Source organism: Cryptotermes secundus, unplaced genomic scaffold (genome assembly GCF_002891405.2).
Source record: "Cryptotermes secundus unplaced genomic scaffold, Csec_1.0 scaffold62, whole genome shotgun sequence".
Classification (NCBI taxonomy): domain Eukaryota; kingdom Metazoa; phylum Arthropoda; class Insecta; order Blattodea; family Kalotermitidae; genus Cryptotermes; species Cryptotermes secundus.
This window is the reverse complement of record NW_019727786.1, coordinates 549,187-567,106: the sequence shown is the minus strand read 5'-3', so window position 1 is coordinate 567,106 and position 17,920 is coordinate 549,187. Positions and strand designations below refer to the sequence as shown.

The following is a 17,920-nucleotide window of genomic DNA, read 5'->3' as shown; positions in this document are numbered from 1 at the left end:
AAAATGTGGTATTAATTTCTGTACAGCTTCTTTGTAGCGACTTCCGGAATAAGGCCTCTCAAAAGACCCTGAATCCAAAATACTTCCGTCTTCCTTGAAGTTCTCCATATCGTAAGTTTCTGTTGGTTCAACCAAGACCAAGATTAGTACGGTGCAAGCTGCCATTAGGCCAAAGAAAGACTTATCTTCAAACTCCTTCTTCAGCTGTTCGATGGTGAATTGGTGATGTTCACAGCCAAGCACCTTGAGAGTGCCGAGCAGTTCCTTGTGGTACACCTCTAGCAAGTGGTCCGTGTATTCAGAACGGACATCTTCACTGGGGCTCGTGTACATGAAATATAGCAGATCCAGAGCGGGAGACGAGTAGCGTGACAGTTGAAAGTCGACAAATCTGACTTCATCAGGCTTCTCTGTATCTGGACAATAGTGGAACATCATGTTGTTAACCCAGAAATCTCCATGATTCAGAACAGACAAAGAGCCATTTACTGGCTTTATAATCTCCACCATTCGATCCCAAATTGTCGGTATCATCCCCCGAAATTTATCACCATATTCTTCAAAACCAGACCACTTTTCCACCACATTTGCTAAAGCATTGAAGGATAATGCTGAATATTTTGACATCATGTCACGATTGTTATCAGTGTACAGGTTTTCTGCATAGTCATCCATACTGCTTGGGTTTTTGTCGTGCAGAGCCACAGACATGGCATGGAATCGAGCGAGACCCTTCAGCGCCAGTGTGCAATGAAGTAAATCCAAACGAGTTCGCCTATCGGCCATCCTGAAACCAAAACTCGTCAGATCTTCTAGAATCAGTGTGTGTGGTCTAGAGGTTTTGTAGCAAAATGGTACCAGAGGCTGGACTTTCCTTCCTTGGGAATTCTGTTGTAGAAGGCTGATCATTGCTGGTACGGTGACCTGGTATATTTTTGTCTCCTTTCCGAAAGTGTTACAGTGTTCCAGGAATTTTGCCATAAACTCTACTGCAGACAATCCTTTTATTATCAGACTAGTTGATTCTGTGGCATCGTCAATATTTCGACGTTTGAACTGTACGCAGACTCGATATACTGTACTGGTGTAGTTCTCACCCTTACCAACGGCTAACTGGACCCTAATATCGGCTACAATTACTCCGCCATATTCTTCTCTTGAACGAAGTGCATCTTCAATAAATGTTTCATCAAGCCACGACGGTCTCTCAGCCGTATCCGCCTCCATGTTCCTTAAATACGTTCCACCTGGAAACTAAGACATACACCGAGTAACGATAATGAATCAGAAACACTCGTAGACTGTAAAGTAGGACATAATATGTACGTGTATTCTTCAAGTCTTAAAATATTATCACTAACAATTTCCATGCAGTTTATTTTATTCTGAAAATCCATTGCTATTGGCATATTTCCACGACAACGTGCAATGCGTTCAAATGCGATTGAGTCTTGCTGCTTGCGGTGGGCAGCAGTATGCTGCGCGGCCTTAGAAGGAACAGCTCAGAAGTTTTGTGGATTCGTGGCGCTGACCCTTGCTATCAAAGTAAAGCTTCATTTCTGAAGATTGCAAATTCGGCTTGCCGTGTTTAAGAAGGTCTGACGGAATGGACCCCCTTCTGTTTTCAAGCACGACTTCTAATAATTGAAAATATTTTATTAGTCATTCAGAAGTTCTAAGGCACAGTTCGCTTCGCACTTATAGCACAACAAATCAAATGGTACTTGTTATGGAGCAGTAAGGCTATATGCACTCCTAGTTCGTACATTTTGCGTAAAAAATCGCGACTAGCAATGGAAAATATCAACATTGTAAGCAGAGCACGCGCTCTTTTCTACAATCCCTACCCACCTTCTCTACGTGAAAATAAATCATCGGGCAGCCAGAAAACGTACTGTGATGAATGCGGTATCGTGTGAAATATATGTTTTCTCAGATCTTTTTTCTTTATGTCTTAAGTCTGAGCCCCAGACCTGGGGTGGACTCTCTGGAGAGGAAAAGCACGTCTGTTCCTGACGGGAATATAACTCGAGTCTGCGGTCATCTAGTCTGTAGTTACTGTAGTGACTGAGCCTTTCAGGCTGTTCTTAATTCCTAAGCGCACTAAAAATATTTAGGATTAGAGTTTCAGAGCATAGTGAGGTGATTATATTTTTTCAAATGCTGTTTAACCTCTATCTAGCGCTGAAGAAATATCTTCGTGGCCACGAATCTAAACGGCTGGTAACACATAAATATCACAGAACTGATATTTCAAAGGATATGACACTTCTGGGATGTATCACAATGTATTTTGGTAGATGGTAACGATACTTTTCTGAGGAACCTGCTGCCTCTGTCTTCAGGGTATCAATTTGAAAATTCAGGCTGTAAGTTTCTCCCAAATGTTGATAGCTGTCTACCACACTACACAGAGTCTCATTTCAAAGACTGTAATCGGCATATAAATAATTCAGTAGACAAACATAGGCCATTTTATTGTCCGTGTCGTGTTAGAAAATCGTATCAGGATTTACATACAACATAAGGACTTCGTGGACCTCTCTCGTACTTATACAATCAAGCAAGTTACAAATATTCATAATTACCTCTGGAGCTAATGCCGTGTGTCCTTGCTTGCGAATAAAACCACTGTAGGCACTGAAAGAAGTTTCTGGCCTTGGAAGCGATAAGTACAGTGTTGAATCAAATGATGTATGTATGAACTTGAATAACGAATTGTTCCCCGTAACCTTCCTCTTCTTGTGGTACAGGGAAAAACGGAAGACTGACTCGATTCTGCTGATTCATGTGCTCTACGCAGTCTCCCATCAACTTTCGCCTGCACTCGATTTCGTAAGAGTTCAACACAAACATTCATATCTCTTTCTGTTTGATCAGAACGAAGATGGAGTTCACGCGGCTTAGCCAATTCGTCTTTCTACTCACGCGTGTGTTGCGTCAGCAGCGTAAGGAAATTGGCGTCAAATCGAAATACGTAAAAGCAAAAGTGAACTATTTAGTAAAAATGAATAAGTAAAATATGAAGTGATCATATATATGCTATTTTCTAGTAGCAGGGAATTCGCCTTTGCCATGATATCCGAAAACAGTTCTGCGTGAAACACATTTTTGGAAGTCATTTACATTTTGTCACTCTCTTATGAATTTTTGTGTGTTGTCTGATTGACAGAAACACCTACTCTGCATATTTATTTTCCCTTCTTTGCCTCCCTGCACACGCGAGAAAGAGTCACATGCTTACATAACATACTTCCCATCTCAGCTGTCGGAATTCAGAGAAACCCAGCAGGTCTATGCTTCGTTATTCTTCAGCCACATATTCCTTAATGAACATGTACACATAGTTAGTATAGCGACTGGCTATGGGCTGGACGACCGAGGAGTCGGAGTTTCGAGTCCCGGTAAGGTCAAGAATTTTCTCTTTTCCACGTAGTCCAGACCGGCTCTGGGACCGCCCAGCCTCCTATCCAATGGGTACCGTGGGCTTTTCCAACGGGGGTAAAGCGACAGGGGCGTGAAGCTGACCATTCACCTCCAACTAGTGCCGACATCAAGAAAATGTGGATCTACATATCCACTCTCCCATACGCCTTCTTGGCATACTGCTTAATAAGTTAAGCACAGGGACAACTTTACCTTATTTTACACATAACTATTTTGCGAACGTTGTTACCGTAACCGCTGGAACGGCCACAGAAATTTTTAAGGCATGCTAAGCGACATTTTGTGTTCAGACACATTGAATAAAAAACTGTATTCAAAATAATTGAGCTATATACTGTTACACATTTAAATCTAAAAAGCCGCCAACCCCTTCGTTGGTGTCTCCACCTTATCGTGGTGAGGGGGTTTGAGTATGCCAAGGACCCTGAGAGCTATACCAGCGGTAGCGTAGCTACTGGCAGGGCCTCCCTTGCTGGACAGGTCAAAGGGTAGGCATCAGACGAAGAGAGACACCAAAAACTGATGCCGGAAGCAGCGTCATCAGCAGCGACTTGAAGCACAGAGCAAATGATGCTCGACATGGTTCAATTTCGTATAGCAACAGGCGTGACCAGAGTGGTTTGAACGGCTGCTGTACTGCGATGTGGAAAGCAAATGGAAAAACTACCACATTATCACTTTTCCTGGATAGTCTCTTCCCCAAAACAGAAGATCGCATTAAGTGGAGGAACTGTTTTGGAAGAGGCTGTGGACCTGTCGTCTGACAGATTACTCATGAATGAATGAAGCCGCCAAGTTCACGACACAAAAACTCCAGACAGAGCTTGAACGTGTTACTCATGTCATACGAGACAGACGAACTAATCAGTTGTTACATTTCCTGGTCTAGAGCTCCTGATAATATTGTCACGTGTTGAGTGGATTGCGCGTGACTCATAAGGCGGGATTTGAATTGGATTTTTTGCACCTTATATATTCACACAATTCGGGACTGCAGGCAACACATAGCTATCGGTTATTCTACACACTTTACAGTTCACCATTACGCACGCACTATGATCCTCAGTCTTCACTAGTCGTACCCTGGCAACGGATTTATAACCGTCTTACTGTAACTTCAAAGCACACATGAAGTATTCTTTGCACAATCTAATTCATTTCTTGACATTTCTTCTCAACCACATTGGACTGCCATCTCCAGAACTCGACAACAACTGATTCTATCGACCATCTTCTTCCCTTTATATAACCCCTCGGTACGGAACACGCAGAAAACACGGCCTTTCTATTGTTGAGAAGGCTTTTTCATTGATCCGTTACACTTCCGCGGGAATGTATTTACCGAGTCTATATGTCACATTATTATGAGCGAGTTTGGCAGTTGGTATAATGTGAACTAATGTCTGGGCGAGAGAAAAGAGAGAAGACTGAACACCCGCGTTTTCTGAGGTAGAGGGCCTGCGCAGACATACGGTACATCGCACAAAACGCTAAAATCAAGTGATTCAGCCTTCTCGAAACTGTGCTGAATCGAACTCATGAGCGATCATAGCAGGTAACCTGAATATATTGACCACGAACTGCTATGAAAATCGCGCCTGTTTCGGATAAATAAAAGCGACGAAGACAATACAAATTAGAAAGCCCTGAAGTATCTGACTGCTTGGACTATAAATGTAGGAAGAAAGTCATCTTCTGGGTTTAGGCGCCGTGTAATCTTCGTTTTGGCCGAAACGTCGGCCAAAACGAAGATTACACGGCGCCTAAACCCAGAAGACGACTTTCTTCATAGTCATCGCCGTGAAAACCTCAAAACTTATATAAATGTAGGGTTTACTTCTACACGTTCAGAAAAATGTGACCCCTTACCTCAGTACGTGTTTCGTCCGAGTTCACTAAAGATTTTCCGAGCGTGCACAATCTTCGATACTGAAACTGGAAGCAGTGGACTTGAACTGGGCAACAGAGAACGTCTCCTGTTGCCGGGTGCGTTATCAACGACCATGCCTCAACTGTTGAAAGATATGAATCCTGCTTATATAATGGTTGCCAAATTGCAGCAAAATCCTTGAAACCACTAAAGACGTGATATAACACAGTTCTTTGCTTTTAAACTAATATGTCTAAATTCAGTGGGAAATTTTGTTTTCAAAGTACATAGATTTGTATGACTGTGGACTGGATTCAGGGGGCTAAGGACGGGTCTCAATGGCGGCTTCCTTAAGCTTCGATTTTCATACACTTTTTGATAAGCTGAATAAATACCTATTCTTAACTTGAAATTAACTTTTCAATACCAACCTAGCACCATGATGTTAGTTGCTTGGTTTAATGGTTAGTCATTTGGACCAGGCAAGATGGCTCCAGCTGTAATATTTCTGACTTTTGTTTTGGAGGTGCCCCGTTCGAATCTCGGCCGGAACATAGAGGCATCTTTCAGTAGGCGAGTAAAGACTTCTTTACCCATCCCCTTAAACACTATTCCCAGGTACACAGTTTATACAACATTGGATGCAAAATGAGTTTGAAAGATGGGTTTGAACTTGTGGAGAAGGATTTGTTTTAAGGTAGTAGGCTCATTTTTCCAGAAGCTACTGACGAAAATCACGATAAAACCTCATTCGGGAGACTCGGTGTCGTATTGTGGATTCAAACACATAGATGTATTAGTTCCTCAGAAGGTTGTTTAGGTTCCTTACGTAGGACTCTTTATGTCATTTAAGTTAGCAAACTGCTTGATGAACTAGACTTTAATTGTGCTTTGTTCTACATGTAAGTTACATAAAACTGCAAGCCAGCGCCACAGCTCAAGCGGTTAGTCACTGGCTTCCCACCGCGGCGGCCCGGGTTCAAACCTGGGTCTCGTCAAGTGGGATTTGTGGTGGACAAAGTGTCACTGGGGTAGGTTTTCTCCGAGTACTTCGGTTTCCCCTGCCAATCTTCATTCCACCAAATTCTCCATCATATTCACTCGGGGCAGGTACAATATGCCAATCAGTGGCCGCCGTGCCGAGTGGACCCAAATGGGCCCCACCCCCCACTAAGCGAATTAAAAAAATTACATAAAACTGCAGAAATTCTTAAAAAGTGAGAAACCATCGTCATTTCCCTCTTAACGTTTGTGACAGGAGTAAACATCAGTGAAATCTCCGTAGAGCGTTTTGCCGGTTATCTTCCTTCGTCTTACCCAACAATGGTTACGTAATTCATTATAACAAGCATATTTGCTCTTTACAACACGCACTGAGGCCCTCGTCCTTGACCGCAAACGTTTCTGTCGCCACAAATTTCGCTTCCTTCCACATGATGCCCTATCGCATTGCAGTAGGTTTGATGGGAGATGTTTATGTTAAAACGCTGAGTGGATATCGACAGAATTTGGTATTTGGATTCTACAGTAACATATGAAGACAGCTACCTCTCTGAATGTGACGCCATATAGTGTGGTAGAATGTTACCGACGTTTCGGCGAGTGTGCTGCTCTATCTTTAAGGTTGACCATGGAAGCAGAATATTCCTTCAAAACGTCGGTAACGCTCTACCGGATTATACGACGTCATATCCCAGAAGAATGCAATATGCAGGGTCACCGGTAATCTTGCTTGCAGTAAGTCATTACGGGAATGCTGTATTGAGTGACATTGGATTATTAAGCCATTCAGTCTTAACAGATTTAATAAAACAGGACATGTTAGATGTATGGCTTTACAGGTTTCAGCCCCTTGGGGCACCCTCAGAGGCTTGAAAATAAATGGAAATTAGCTCTTTACCTGTAAATCTTAAAATGTAGTTCACAGTTACAAGTTCTACAGCTTTTACAAAAGTTTATTTCTTAAAATCTTTTACAGTAAGAGTTTAGTTCATTAGGTCTTCTTTGTATACAGCGCACATGCGCTGCTTCATGTCCTATCTTCTGTTTTTTGGGTGATGACAAGTGCTGTGTGGTATTGTTTGTTAAAGCGTCTGCAATTACAAAGTGCGAAAGTTATTTTGCTGTTCATAATTTTGTTTTGTCAGACATTAATACATATATAATATGATTAATACAGATGAGTAGTAAACTCCCCTAGGTCCTGTAGGATACGTCTAGTATCGGTGTATATACAGGGCTGGAGGTTGCTGAGGTGGTCTGAAGGGTGTCGTATGATGTTGGATGTATTTGATGTGCTTTCTGTACATTAAATCTCTATGAAAGGGACAGTTTGTTTCCTCTGTCTGTTGTTATTCTACCAATAAATTTAGTTTGTATGTAAATAAACAGAGAAGTTTAACACACAGCTAGTTACTACAATTAATTAAAACGCCATCACTGATCTCCACATTTTACAGATCACTAGATTATACAGACTTGTGTTCTTAGTCTGTTACAGTCTCCACTGGTCGTTTCCTGGTAATAGCTTCTAACGGCGGAGATTCTTCAACTGCACAGACAGAATCTTCTTGTCTCAGGTTCCCTTACAATTAACTGTCTTCCTTAAAACAGAACTAACTTCTAAACATGTCTCGGTTATAACATCTCGGCTCGGAACAACAGAAAACACAGCTCCTCTATTGTTACTTAGAGCGTGTCAGTGGAAACGTGTTTTTTTTTTTTTGCGAAGGCGTTGCCTAGTAACAGCTATGGTATATTTGCTTATCTCGCAGTCGTTGCCTAGTAACGGCTCTATAATTACAATATTATCATTCACGGCACGAAAAACCCAATTAGATGAGATGGCAGCTCTTTCTGTTACTAATGAGATGTGCTTCTCATATAATCAGGCCTTTGTTAGAAATTAAAAATGCATCAATATAAACTGGTCCGGTCTAGAAAACCGAGATTAACGGCCGTGGAGATCCGTTGCGCTGACCACGTGACACTCCCTATTCTCAAAATTTTCCACTAACTTCGTCGACAAGCGGCGGTCGTTCGGTCGGTATAGTTCGCTTGCGGACTACAGGCCACGGATCAAGAGAAACTGGAACATTTATTTCTCATTTAAAAAAAGTCTTGTAAACTGATTTTTCAAAGGGGTCAACAGAAGATTATAATTATCTTGCGATTACCTTGGTATCAGCCATGTCGGTTCCTTTGGGAATACACAGTCCTCAATTTTCCATTGTTTAGCTTCAGGGAAAGCAGTCCAATGAAGGACGAAATTGCTACAATTTTTAGTAACGGAATTTAATTTCCTAATGATAAATCATATAGCAGTTTTGTTTTTCTAGACCAATTTAAACATTTGACTGTACTGAGCATAAAATACTCTAACATAAATTGCATGTGTATGGGACACATTGCTATTACATTCTTATCACGCAAATATGATACGGATAGTGAAAATAGTTATTAGGAGGATAATAATTGGAAATTTTTTCTCTCAAGCGGTTTTCCAGTCCGGTACGGACTTCTGCAGGGCTCCATACTAGACCCCTTACTTTTCATAATAATGTGTTTGTTATATCTCTAAATTACATAGGGATATGACAATTACCGTATTTACGCATGTATAGGCCGCACATTTTTTGCCAAAATTTCAAGAGGAAAACTGGGGTGCGGCTTATATTCGAAATCACACACATTTTTTTCGTCAACGTCGAATTTTCTCCCTGCTGCTCGATTTCCGTGTTCTTGTGCGTAACGCACCACTTGAAGTTTAAATTTAGACGTATAACCTGCTCTTACTCGACCCATGTTTCACTCAGAACTAACCAGGCAAGTCAAGTAAAGGCGAAAAGGTTATAACTCTCCCCCGCAATGCCTTTGTTCCGAGCGGTACCGTTATTTTCGCTAGTTGCGAACTTAGGAATGTTAAACGTTGCCAAATTTCGGAATAATTTCTACTCCTGAAATAATATTCCAAGAAAATTATTTTTTCTATAATTTCTGTCTGAAAATTGTGCTGCGGCCTATACACGCACGCGGCCTATATGTGCGTAAATACGGTATATATGCTGATAATATTTCTGTTCTATTTTCTTCTTTTTTCCTCAACTCTGAATGTGGAGGCGATATGTTCCTCCGAAACGTCAGTTAACACAATATCTATACGGCGCCACATTCCAGAAAACTACTTTCTTCTAAATAAAGCATGTTTTCCTTCGAAAAGTAAGCTCAAGCAGTTTCTTATGAATGGATATTATTGCTCAATTAATGTCATTATCAGTATCACTGCTAATTTCACTGATGGTTGAGATTATCACTTTCACCTTACATTTTTTACTTCAATCTTGATACGTAATGTTTCTTCGATGTTACGGAGCTCAGTTTTCTGTTTGTACTTTGTATTTACTTTTAATGACATGTATTACTTTCAGCTGATGTTTCCTTTGCTTTGTGTATCTCTCTGTAGCATGTTACATGCTTATTGTACTATTTCTGCCCTTGTATAACACACAAATTACCTATAACACTGTGTAATGGTAGCAGAATGAATACATAATGACAGTAGTGTTGTTCACAGAGATATTGCGTTTACGGACTTTATCCATCGTCCTGGTTTTTAAGATAACTAAGAAAAACACGACGTTTCGGAAACTGGATCTGTTTCCGTCCTCAGGTGAGGACCAGTGGACCAGTGATTGAGGCTAGCTCTTTCTAAGGGACCCAACAGAATAGGTGTTTTCCCTCATCTGAGGACGGAAACAGAGCCAGTTTCCAAAACGTCGTGTTTTTCTTAGTTATCTTAAAACCAGGACAATGGATAAAGTCCGAAAAACCAATATCTCTGTGTGTTATACACCATCGTCAGAATCCTATAGTAACTAATAGTGTTGAAGAAAGCAGTCTTCCGGGATTTGGCACCGTGTATATGTGGTGTTAACCGACGTTTCGGAGGAACGTATCGCCTCCATCTTCAAGGTAGAAGGGTTCACAGTCTGCTTTTACCGGTTCTCACGGTCTCTTCGCTTGCAGATTTCTTATATTTTTTCTTCTACCCTGAAGATGGAGGCGATACGTTCCTCCGAAACGTCGGTTAACACCACATATACACGGTGCCAAATCCCAGAAGACTGCTTTCTTCATAGTCACCGCCGTGAAAGCCTCAAATCTTACAACTAATAGTGCTGTTGTTGATGATTATGATAGAGGTTGTGGTGGTGGTGATGATAAATACACTGCCAGTTAGCTGTAAACAATTAAGAAATATTTTCGAATCAATTTACGTGGCAGCAATAGATGTGTTCAAGAACCTGGAAAACTTTCTGCCATTTTTTCCGTTTCGAAAAATAGGATAAAAATTGTCATATTTGAAAACCTTCATGACGACCGAATCGTTATGGTCTGATCTTGACCTTTCGGGTTGTGCCATCTTCCATTCAACATAAAACGTTCGAGGGCGTAGCCAGTTCAAAAAAGCCGACTGATTTTAAATTTGAAAAACTGAACTCAGTTTGACCTTTGTTATATGCTTTCTTCTTTCTTTCCAATAAATAAATCTCAAAGAAAAGCGGCCCGAAGTGTGGAAAATCATTCTTAATTACATTTTCCGAGGAAACGTGAGAGTTCTGTAATTTAAATAGTACAACTTAGTCATCAAAAATCTATAAATATTTCAATATATACGGCTGCGAGCCTCAGTTTACAAATAAATTGTCTCTTCGTCTATAGCAAACCTTTCTTTTCAAAATGTGGTATTAGTTTCTGTACAGCTTCTTTGTAGCGACTTCCGGAATAAGGCCTCTCAAGAGACTCTGAATTCAAAATACTTCCATCTTCCTTGAAGTTCTCCATATCGTAAGATTCTGTTGGTCCAGCCAAGACTGCAGTCAGTACGGTGCAAGCTGTCATTAGACCAAAGAAAGACTTATCTTCAAACTCCTTCTTCAGCTGTTCGATGGTGAATTGGTGATGTTCACAGCCAAGCACCTTGAGAGTGCCGAGCAGTTCCTTGTGGTACACCTCTAGCAAGTGGTCCGTGTATTCAGAACGGACATCTTCACTGGGGCTCGTGTACATGAAATATAGCAGATCCAGAGCGGGAGACGAGTAGCGTGACAGTTGAAAGTCGACAAATCTGACTTCCTCAGGCTTCTCTGTATCTGGACAATAGTGGAACATCATGTTGTTAACCCAGAAATCTCCATGATTCAGAACAGACAAAGAGCCATTTACTGGCTTTATAATCTCCACCATTCGATCCCAAATTGTCGGTATCATCCCCCGAAATTTATCACCATATTCTTCAAAACCAGACCACTTTTCCACTACATTTGCTAAAGCATTGAAGGATGATTCTGAATATTTTGACATTATGTCACGATTATTATCAGTGTACACGTCTTCTGCATAGTCATCCATACAGCTTGGGTTTTTGTCGTGCAGAGCCACAGACATGGCATGGAATCGAGCGAGACCCTTCAGCGCCAGTGTGCAATGAAGTAAATCCAAACGAGTTCGCCTATCGGCCATCCTGAAACCAAAACTCGTCAGATCTTCTAGAATCAGTGTGTGTGGTCTAGAGGTTTTGTAGCAAAATGGTACCAGAGGCTGGACTTTCCTTCCTTGGGAATTCTGTTGTAGAAGGCTGATCATTGCTGGTACGGTGACCTGGTATATTTTTGTCTCCTTTCCGAAAGTGTTACAGTGTTCCAGGAATTTTGCCATAAACTCTACTGCAGACAATCCTTTTATTATCAGACTAGTTGATTCTGTGGCATCGTCAATATTTCGACGTTTGAACTGTACGCAGACTCGATATACTGTACTGGTGTAGTTCTCACCCTTACCAACGGCTAACTGGACCCTAATATCGGCTACAATTACTCCGCCATATTCTTCTCTTGAACGAAGTGCATCTTCAATAAATGTTTCATCAAGCCACGACGGTCTCTCAACAGTTTCCATGATCCTCAAACACGCTCCACCTGGAAACTGAAACATATACCGAGTAACGATAACTGAGATTTACTGGGTAAACGGCAAGGACGAGAAACGGGTGCAGAATATAAAGCAGTATATACTATAAAGCATGTGATCTTTTAAATAATATAAATTTTAGCCTTAACCCTTTCCACGCTGAGTATCTCTTCCTCTCGGCACACTTCAACAGCAGTTTAGAATGCGTTCATATGCAGCCGAGAATCAACTGTTTACGGCAGTCATGACTGACCGCTGCAAGAGACGGCACAAACTTTCCGTGTTTAATAAGAACTTACAGAACTTACCCATTCTACTTTCCAGCATGCCTCGTAGAACGGCGAAGGGATTTTATGACACAATATTATTATTATTACCATTATTATTAGAGGGGTGAGTTTCCCCATGCATTTAGAACAGTTATTGGTCCATTGTTGTCCCCCTTTTCATTTCTACTGTCCCCATACCCTACCGGTACTGGTGCGTGCTATCAGCCCCGTTCAGCCAACGAGGTCGGCCGTCGGTACCTGATATTTTCTCCATCTACCAGAGGCATTGGAGACTACTTGGGCGGGAAATTGTTGCCTAATAATTTTGCTCAGAGGTCTCCTAGAGACATGAGGATCTTTTACATGCCGTAAATCTACGACACGGGACTTACGACACAATAAGTACTGAAACAGATAATTCGCTTCGCACTTACAGCACGTAACATCACAAAGTGTAACCGTGTAATGGTACTTGTTAAATGTTATGAAGATTATCTTCGCTTCCAGTTCGTGAATTTTATGTATGCACGCTACTAAAGGGTTAAAGGTAAAGCTATCCTTGTGACAGGCCGTGGAGGCCCATAGGGTTGTGAAATGTCGAGGCTCTCACATTTTCTAGACAATCGGCTCATAGATGGCGGTGAGGTTGTCAGCCTTACGCGCCGGCCGCCCTTTACCGCCAGGAAGCTAGTGCGGCTGGAAGGAATTGGTCAATTGAAAACAAAGACCTCATCGGGAATCGAACCGGCGATCTACCATGTTTTAGTATAGTGCCTCAACCAACTACTCTATCGCGTGTCCCTCACGCACGCGACTAGTAATGGAAAATAGCAACACCATAAGCAGAGCACGCATTGTTCCTGTTTTACGGTCCCCACCCATCTTCTAGACCTGAACATAACTCATCGGGCAGCCAGATAACGCACTGTGATGAATGCGGTATCGTGTGAAATAATGCTTTCTCAGATCTTTTATCTTTATGCCTCAATTCGTTATTCTTGCAAAGAGGTATAGAAATCAACAGCGAGTTTTCATAGTAGACTTCATCGTAAGGAAGAAAACTTGCTGACAACACATTCGGAGATTCATTGGAAAGTACCCAAGAATCAAGTCCCAACAAATTAATGCATAACGGAGACTGTCAAAGAACGTCGAACCGCAGGTACAGTTGGTGGCAAAATGAGCAAACCGAGAAGAATGCGTTAACTGGAGGAGCAGATTAAGACTTTCAGGCAAGGTTAGATGTGAGTATTTGAAAATTATTAAGACTCTCGCATAAAACCCGAATTTAAGCTTTGGATGTGAGCTAACAGCCACGGGGCTATGAAATTTCGGTCTACCTAACCTACATACTTGATCGTAAGCAATCACATTATGCGCCAGCAATTCACCTTTGGAGCTAGTTGCTACAAAATGTGAACAATGGATTCGTCGATTAACGCCTGACCGAGTAGAGACGCTCAGCGCCGCAGGTGGTGAAACAGAGTGCGCTGTTCTCTCTGGCCTCGCAGTAAACTGTCGTATCACTGACGCAGGTATCAATTACTGATCTCATTGGAACGCACTCTATTTTCTTCTATTGGAAAGTTAGTTTCTTATTGTAGGACGTTGCCCGTATCCAGTAATATAGCATCAGTTATAGGATGGCTAATGAATGTGGAGTAATTGGTAGAATGCGGGTTGCCAGAGGATATCAAGTACTCGGAGAAAACCAGCCCCGGTTCCACTTTCCCCCTCCAATTCTCATATTACGTGACCTACGATCGAACCCGGGCGACTTCGGCGGGCAGTTGTCTTACAGCTGTAAACCCATGAATAATATATTTGACTGTAAAGCTAGGACAGGAAGGTTTCTTTCGCCATTCTGCCCAAATAGGTAATAAAATGTGATTAGAGAGACTAGTGTCTTCTTTATAAGAGAGATATCTCATACGAGACTCGGATATTTTCAGCGTTATCAAATTTAGAGACTATTAACGTTTATTAGATCGAATAAAACGAACATCAACATACGTGCGAGACGCGTAAGAACCGGAGAGCAGTCCGCGTGATGGTTAAGAGGACGCTGTAGCATGTCGTCTTTTATACAAGGTGCGGCAATAAAGAAACCAGAGTCGGTATGAGTGTTTCCGGAGCCGGTGACTCGTGTTCAGTGCGGAGCCCAGGACACTGAACAATTTTATGAGGTGTGGGGGTTACACGCTTTATTATTTAGTAGCAGCAAGGGCCCGGGCCTTGCCCAGGTTAAGTTTGGGTCTCCATTTTGACCGAAGGCAGCACACCAAAATGGTAATATTACATGAACGTGTATAGAGTAACAGCAGACACGTCGCATTCCTGCAGATCTGCAATTGGAAGTCATGTTACTCAGGACAGCGGCAGTTTACCCATAGATATCTAAATTGATTAATTTTTTATGCTAATAGTAATTAATTTTTGAACATCTATAATTGCTATTTGTATTGAGCATCGATTTTCTTAATACTGTAACGGGTTTTATCAAGACGTTGCCAGGCAATAGCGCTGTAAACACGGTCAAACACGCAACAATAGATGAGACTGTGTTTCCTATGTCGTCCGCGCCGAGCAGAGGCAGAACGGGGTTATGCAACTTTTTCCTAAGTAACGGCTAGGTAAAAACACTTCGCGTAAGCGGTGACGTCATAAATAGAGGCGGTGTTTTCCGTGGAGTCTGTGCAGAGTGTTTATAAGGAAGGGAGTTATAGAATTCGTTCATGGCAGTTACGAGTCAGTCGTAAGCTAGAGGTGTGAGTCCAGAAGAATCAGTTCCGAGATTTCAGAGTGATTGAAGACAAAATAGCAAGAAGACTTCACGGTAATTTGAGGTGTTAATTTCTGAGGTGATATCCGTTGCTAGGATACGACTAGTGGAAACTGAGAATCCCAGTGCGTGTGCAGCGGTGGACTGGAAAGTGTGTAAATCAGCGATAGCGCTGTGTTAATTGCAATTAATAGAACTTGTAACCGAAGTGCTAATAAATCCAATCATCGAAACTGGAACCCCTTATTTTCGTCACGCGTACCCCCTACACATGACAATACCAAGTGGATACGATGACAATTTTTACCCACTAAGAAGCTCTGCGATAGGCATATTTAATCTGTCTCCCAGTCATACACACGTCACGTTCTTCAGGAAATGCAATTGGAAGTCACTTTATTCAAGGTAACGACAGATTACGCATGGAATTATATATTAGTTTTTATTATGCTTACAGAAGCTAATATTTAAATAACTATAATTTCTATTCGTATAGGGCTTAATTTTAAATACCAGGTTAATGTAAATAAAAAATAGTTAAATGCACTGCATCGTAATCTTACAGTTTCATCGTTCGCATTTCTATCACTAGTTGGCAGCACACATGCTATACCTAATGTCTGATGCTAGAGGACATTGAGATATGAAATAATCAGGATAATGTCGACATTTTTAGTCGGAGGCATTACAACACATCATTATTCTGATCTTCAGAACAATATTCTTAATTTTATTTCCGCACTTTCTTGGAATGTCACATTTATATATATATAAAATTTTATAAGTTACCTAAAAAGTAAGATGCATGATATAAACTCACTTCGTTCCCCCTTGTTACGTACTCATTATCGTCACCTTCTTGAATTCCGCACAGAAATATCGCTAACATGTAAATTCCCCAGTTGCAGCCCGTAAACACAAGGTATGTAAAAAAAACAGAAATGCGCACTCTCAGGCTGTTTTAGACATCACAGAGTCCGGTCTAGAAAACCGAGATTAACAGCCGTGGGGATTCGTTGCGCTGACCACAGCGACACCCTCTATCCTCTGAAGTTGGAACTAAATTCGCCGGCAAGCGGCGGTCGCTCGGTCGGTATAGTTCGCTTGCGGACTAAAATCACGGAGTTCTTTTTTTTTTTTCAGAGTCCTAAAATAGTGACAGCCACAGACAACAGGTAGTGTCTATCTTGTGTCGTGTGTTCCTCTGAGGATGCCATTCTGTACGAGCATGTTGAAACATGTAACAGTAACTTAATCTTAAACGACATCAATAACTTCGTTGTAATCGACTGTAATATGATATTAAACCACGTACATCAAGTTTCATCTTTCTGGGTTCCTTGGTTTTTGAGTGAGAGCGTTAACACACAAACCCACACACATTCTCGTTTATTTATTAGATAAATGATTAGACCTAATGAGGCCAGGGAGCGCAAAACACGTTGTCCCCCCCATCTGAAAGCCTTAGAGGCTCTACGCTCTCTCATGTCACACAAGTTGTAGACCCACCTCGGACGGGGCCTCATAAACTGTGTAGCCCTCGGGCCTGGTTTTCTTCGTCTATGCCTTTATCCGTCCCTGCCTCTCACGTGTTTCTGCGTCGCTGAAATTACGCCAATCTTACTGCAAAGTAATCTCTCTTGTAGTAAGTTAGAAAAAATGCGTTAATCATGTCTGCCAACATAAATACTCTCAGGCCTCAATAACACAAGGTGTATTGGATTCGTTACCGCACCATTTTTAATCTAAAGGGAATTCAGTATGTGGTTTGTGGTTTGCATTAAAAACTATGGATTCGGAGAACTGAGAGTTTTATTCCGTAACTTTTAATCGTAAAACCCTATTTATACAATGCGGTTTCATATAACAGAACGCATTCCTGTGTTTTAATGAGCGCGCAGAGGAACCTGAGATCCAGCGCAAATGCTCCGTTTAATTCATGAAAGGAAAATCGTACATTTACGCAGGTCCAGATTGCATGAAGAGGAATGCGGCATTCTGTTAACTTGAGTAGGGCGTTCTCTGTTCTATTCTTAGTAATAATTTGTGTTAATTTAAAACACACGGCAACAAATTATTCAATAATATATTAAAGTTGTCATTTCGCTCATGGATTTTTCAGGTTTTGACAATTGGAACTGAACCTCATAGAAGATAAATTCTTCCTCACAGCTATATTATCACCAAAGCCATCATCTGTGTACGAGTTTGTTTGACATTAACCTTTCACTCTCTTCGTCTTTGTCTTCATGCCTGGCACTGCCAGAACTCTCAACGTCCCTCCGCTCCCAGAGCTCGAGTGTTTCTGAGGACATGCAGCGTACAATGTCTGGGCCACAGATAGTGGAAGAATCAGAGAAACATTCCTCTTACTGAGGGGACTCGAACTCGATTCTGCGGTCATCTATTCGGTAGTCTCTCTACTGACACACTCTTCCAGACTGTCGTTAATTGTCAAGCACACTAAAAATATTTCAAGTTCAAGTTTCAGACCTTGATGAGATATTTATATATATATTTTTTTTTCAAATGTTGTTTAACGTATTTTCAGCATTGAAGAAATATCTGTGTTGCCACGAGCCT

At 41.5% G+C, this 17,920-nt stretch overlaps 2 protein-coding genes across 2 annotated transcripts in view; one reads left to right on the top strand and one right to left on the bottom strand.

Annotated features, from left to right (window-relative positions):
* LOC111864910 (metabotropic glutamate receptor 1) overlaps positions 1-17,920 on the top strand; it is a 228,313-nt gene that overhangs the window by 192,653 nt on the left and 17,740 nt on the right. The gene's annotated exons all lie outside the window — the stretch shown is intronic.
* Positions 1-17,920, bottom strand: part of LOC111864911 — a 34,524-nt gene that overhangs the window by 7,564 nt on the left and 9,040 nt on the right. The window contains exon 2 of the mRNA XM_023852522.2: positions 11,044-12,301. Within this exon, the coding sequence (XP_023708290.1) occupies positions 11,044-12,274 (1,231 nt within the window). The 5' untranslated portion in view covers positions 12,275-12,301. The remainder of the gene's footprint in view (positions 1-11,043; positions 12,302-17,920) is intronic.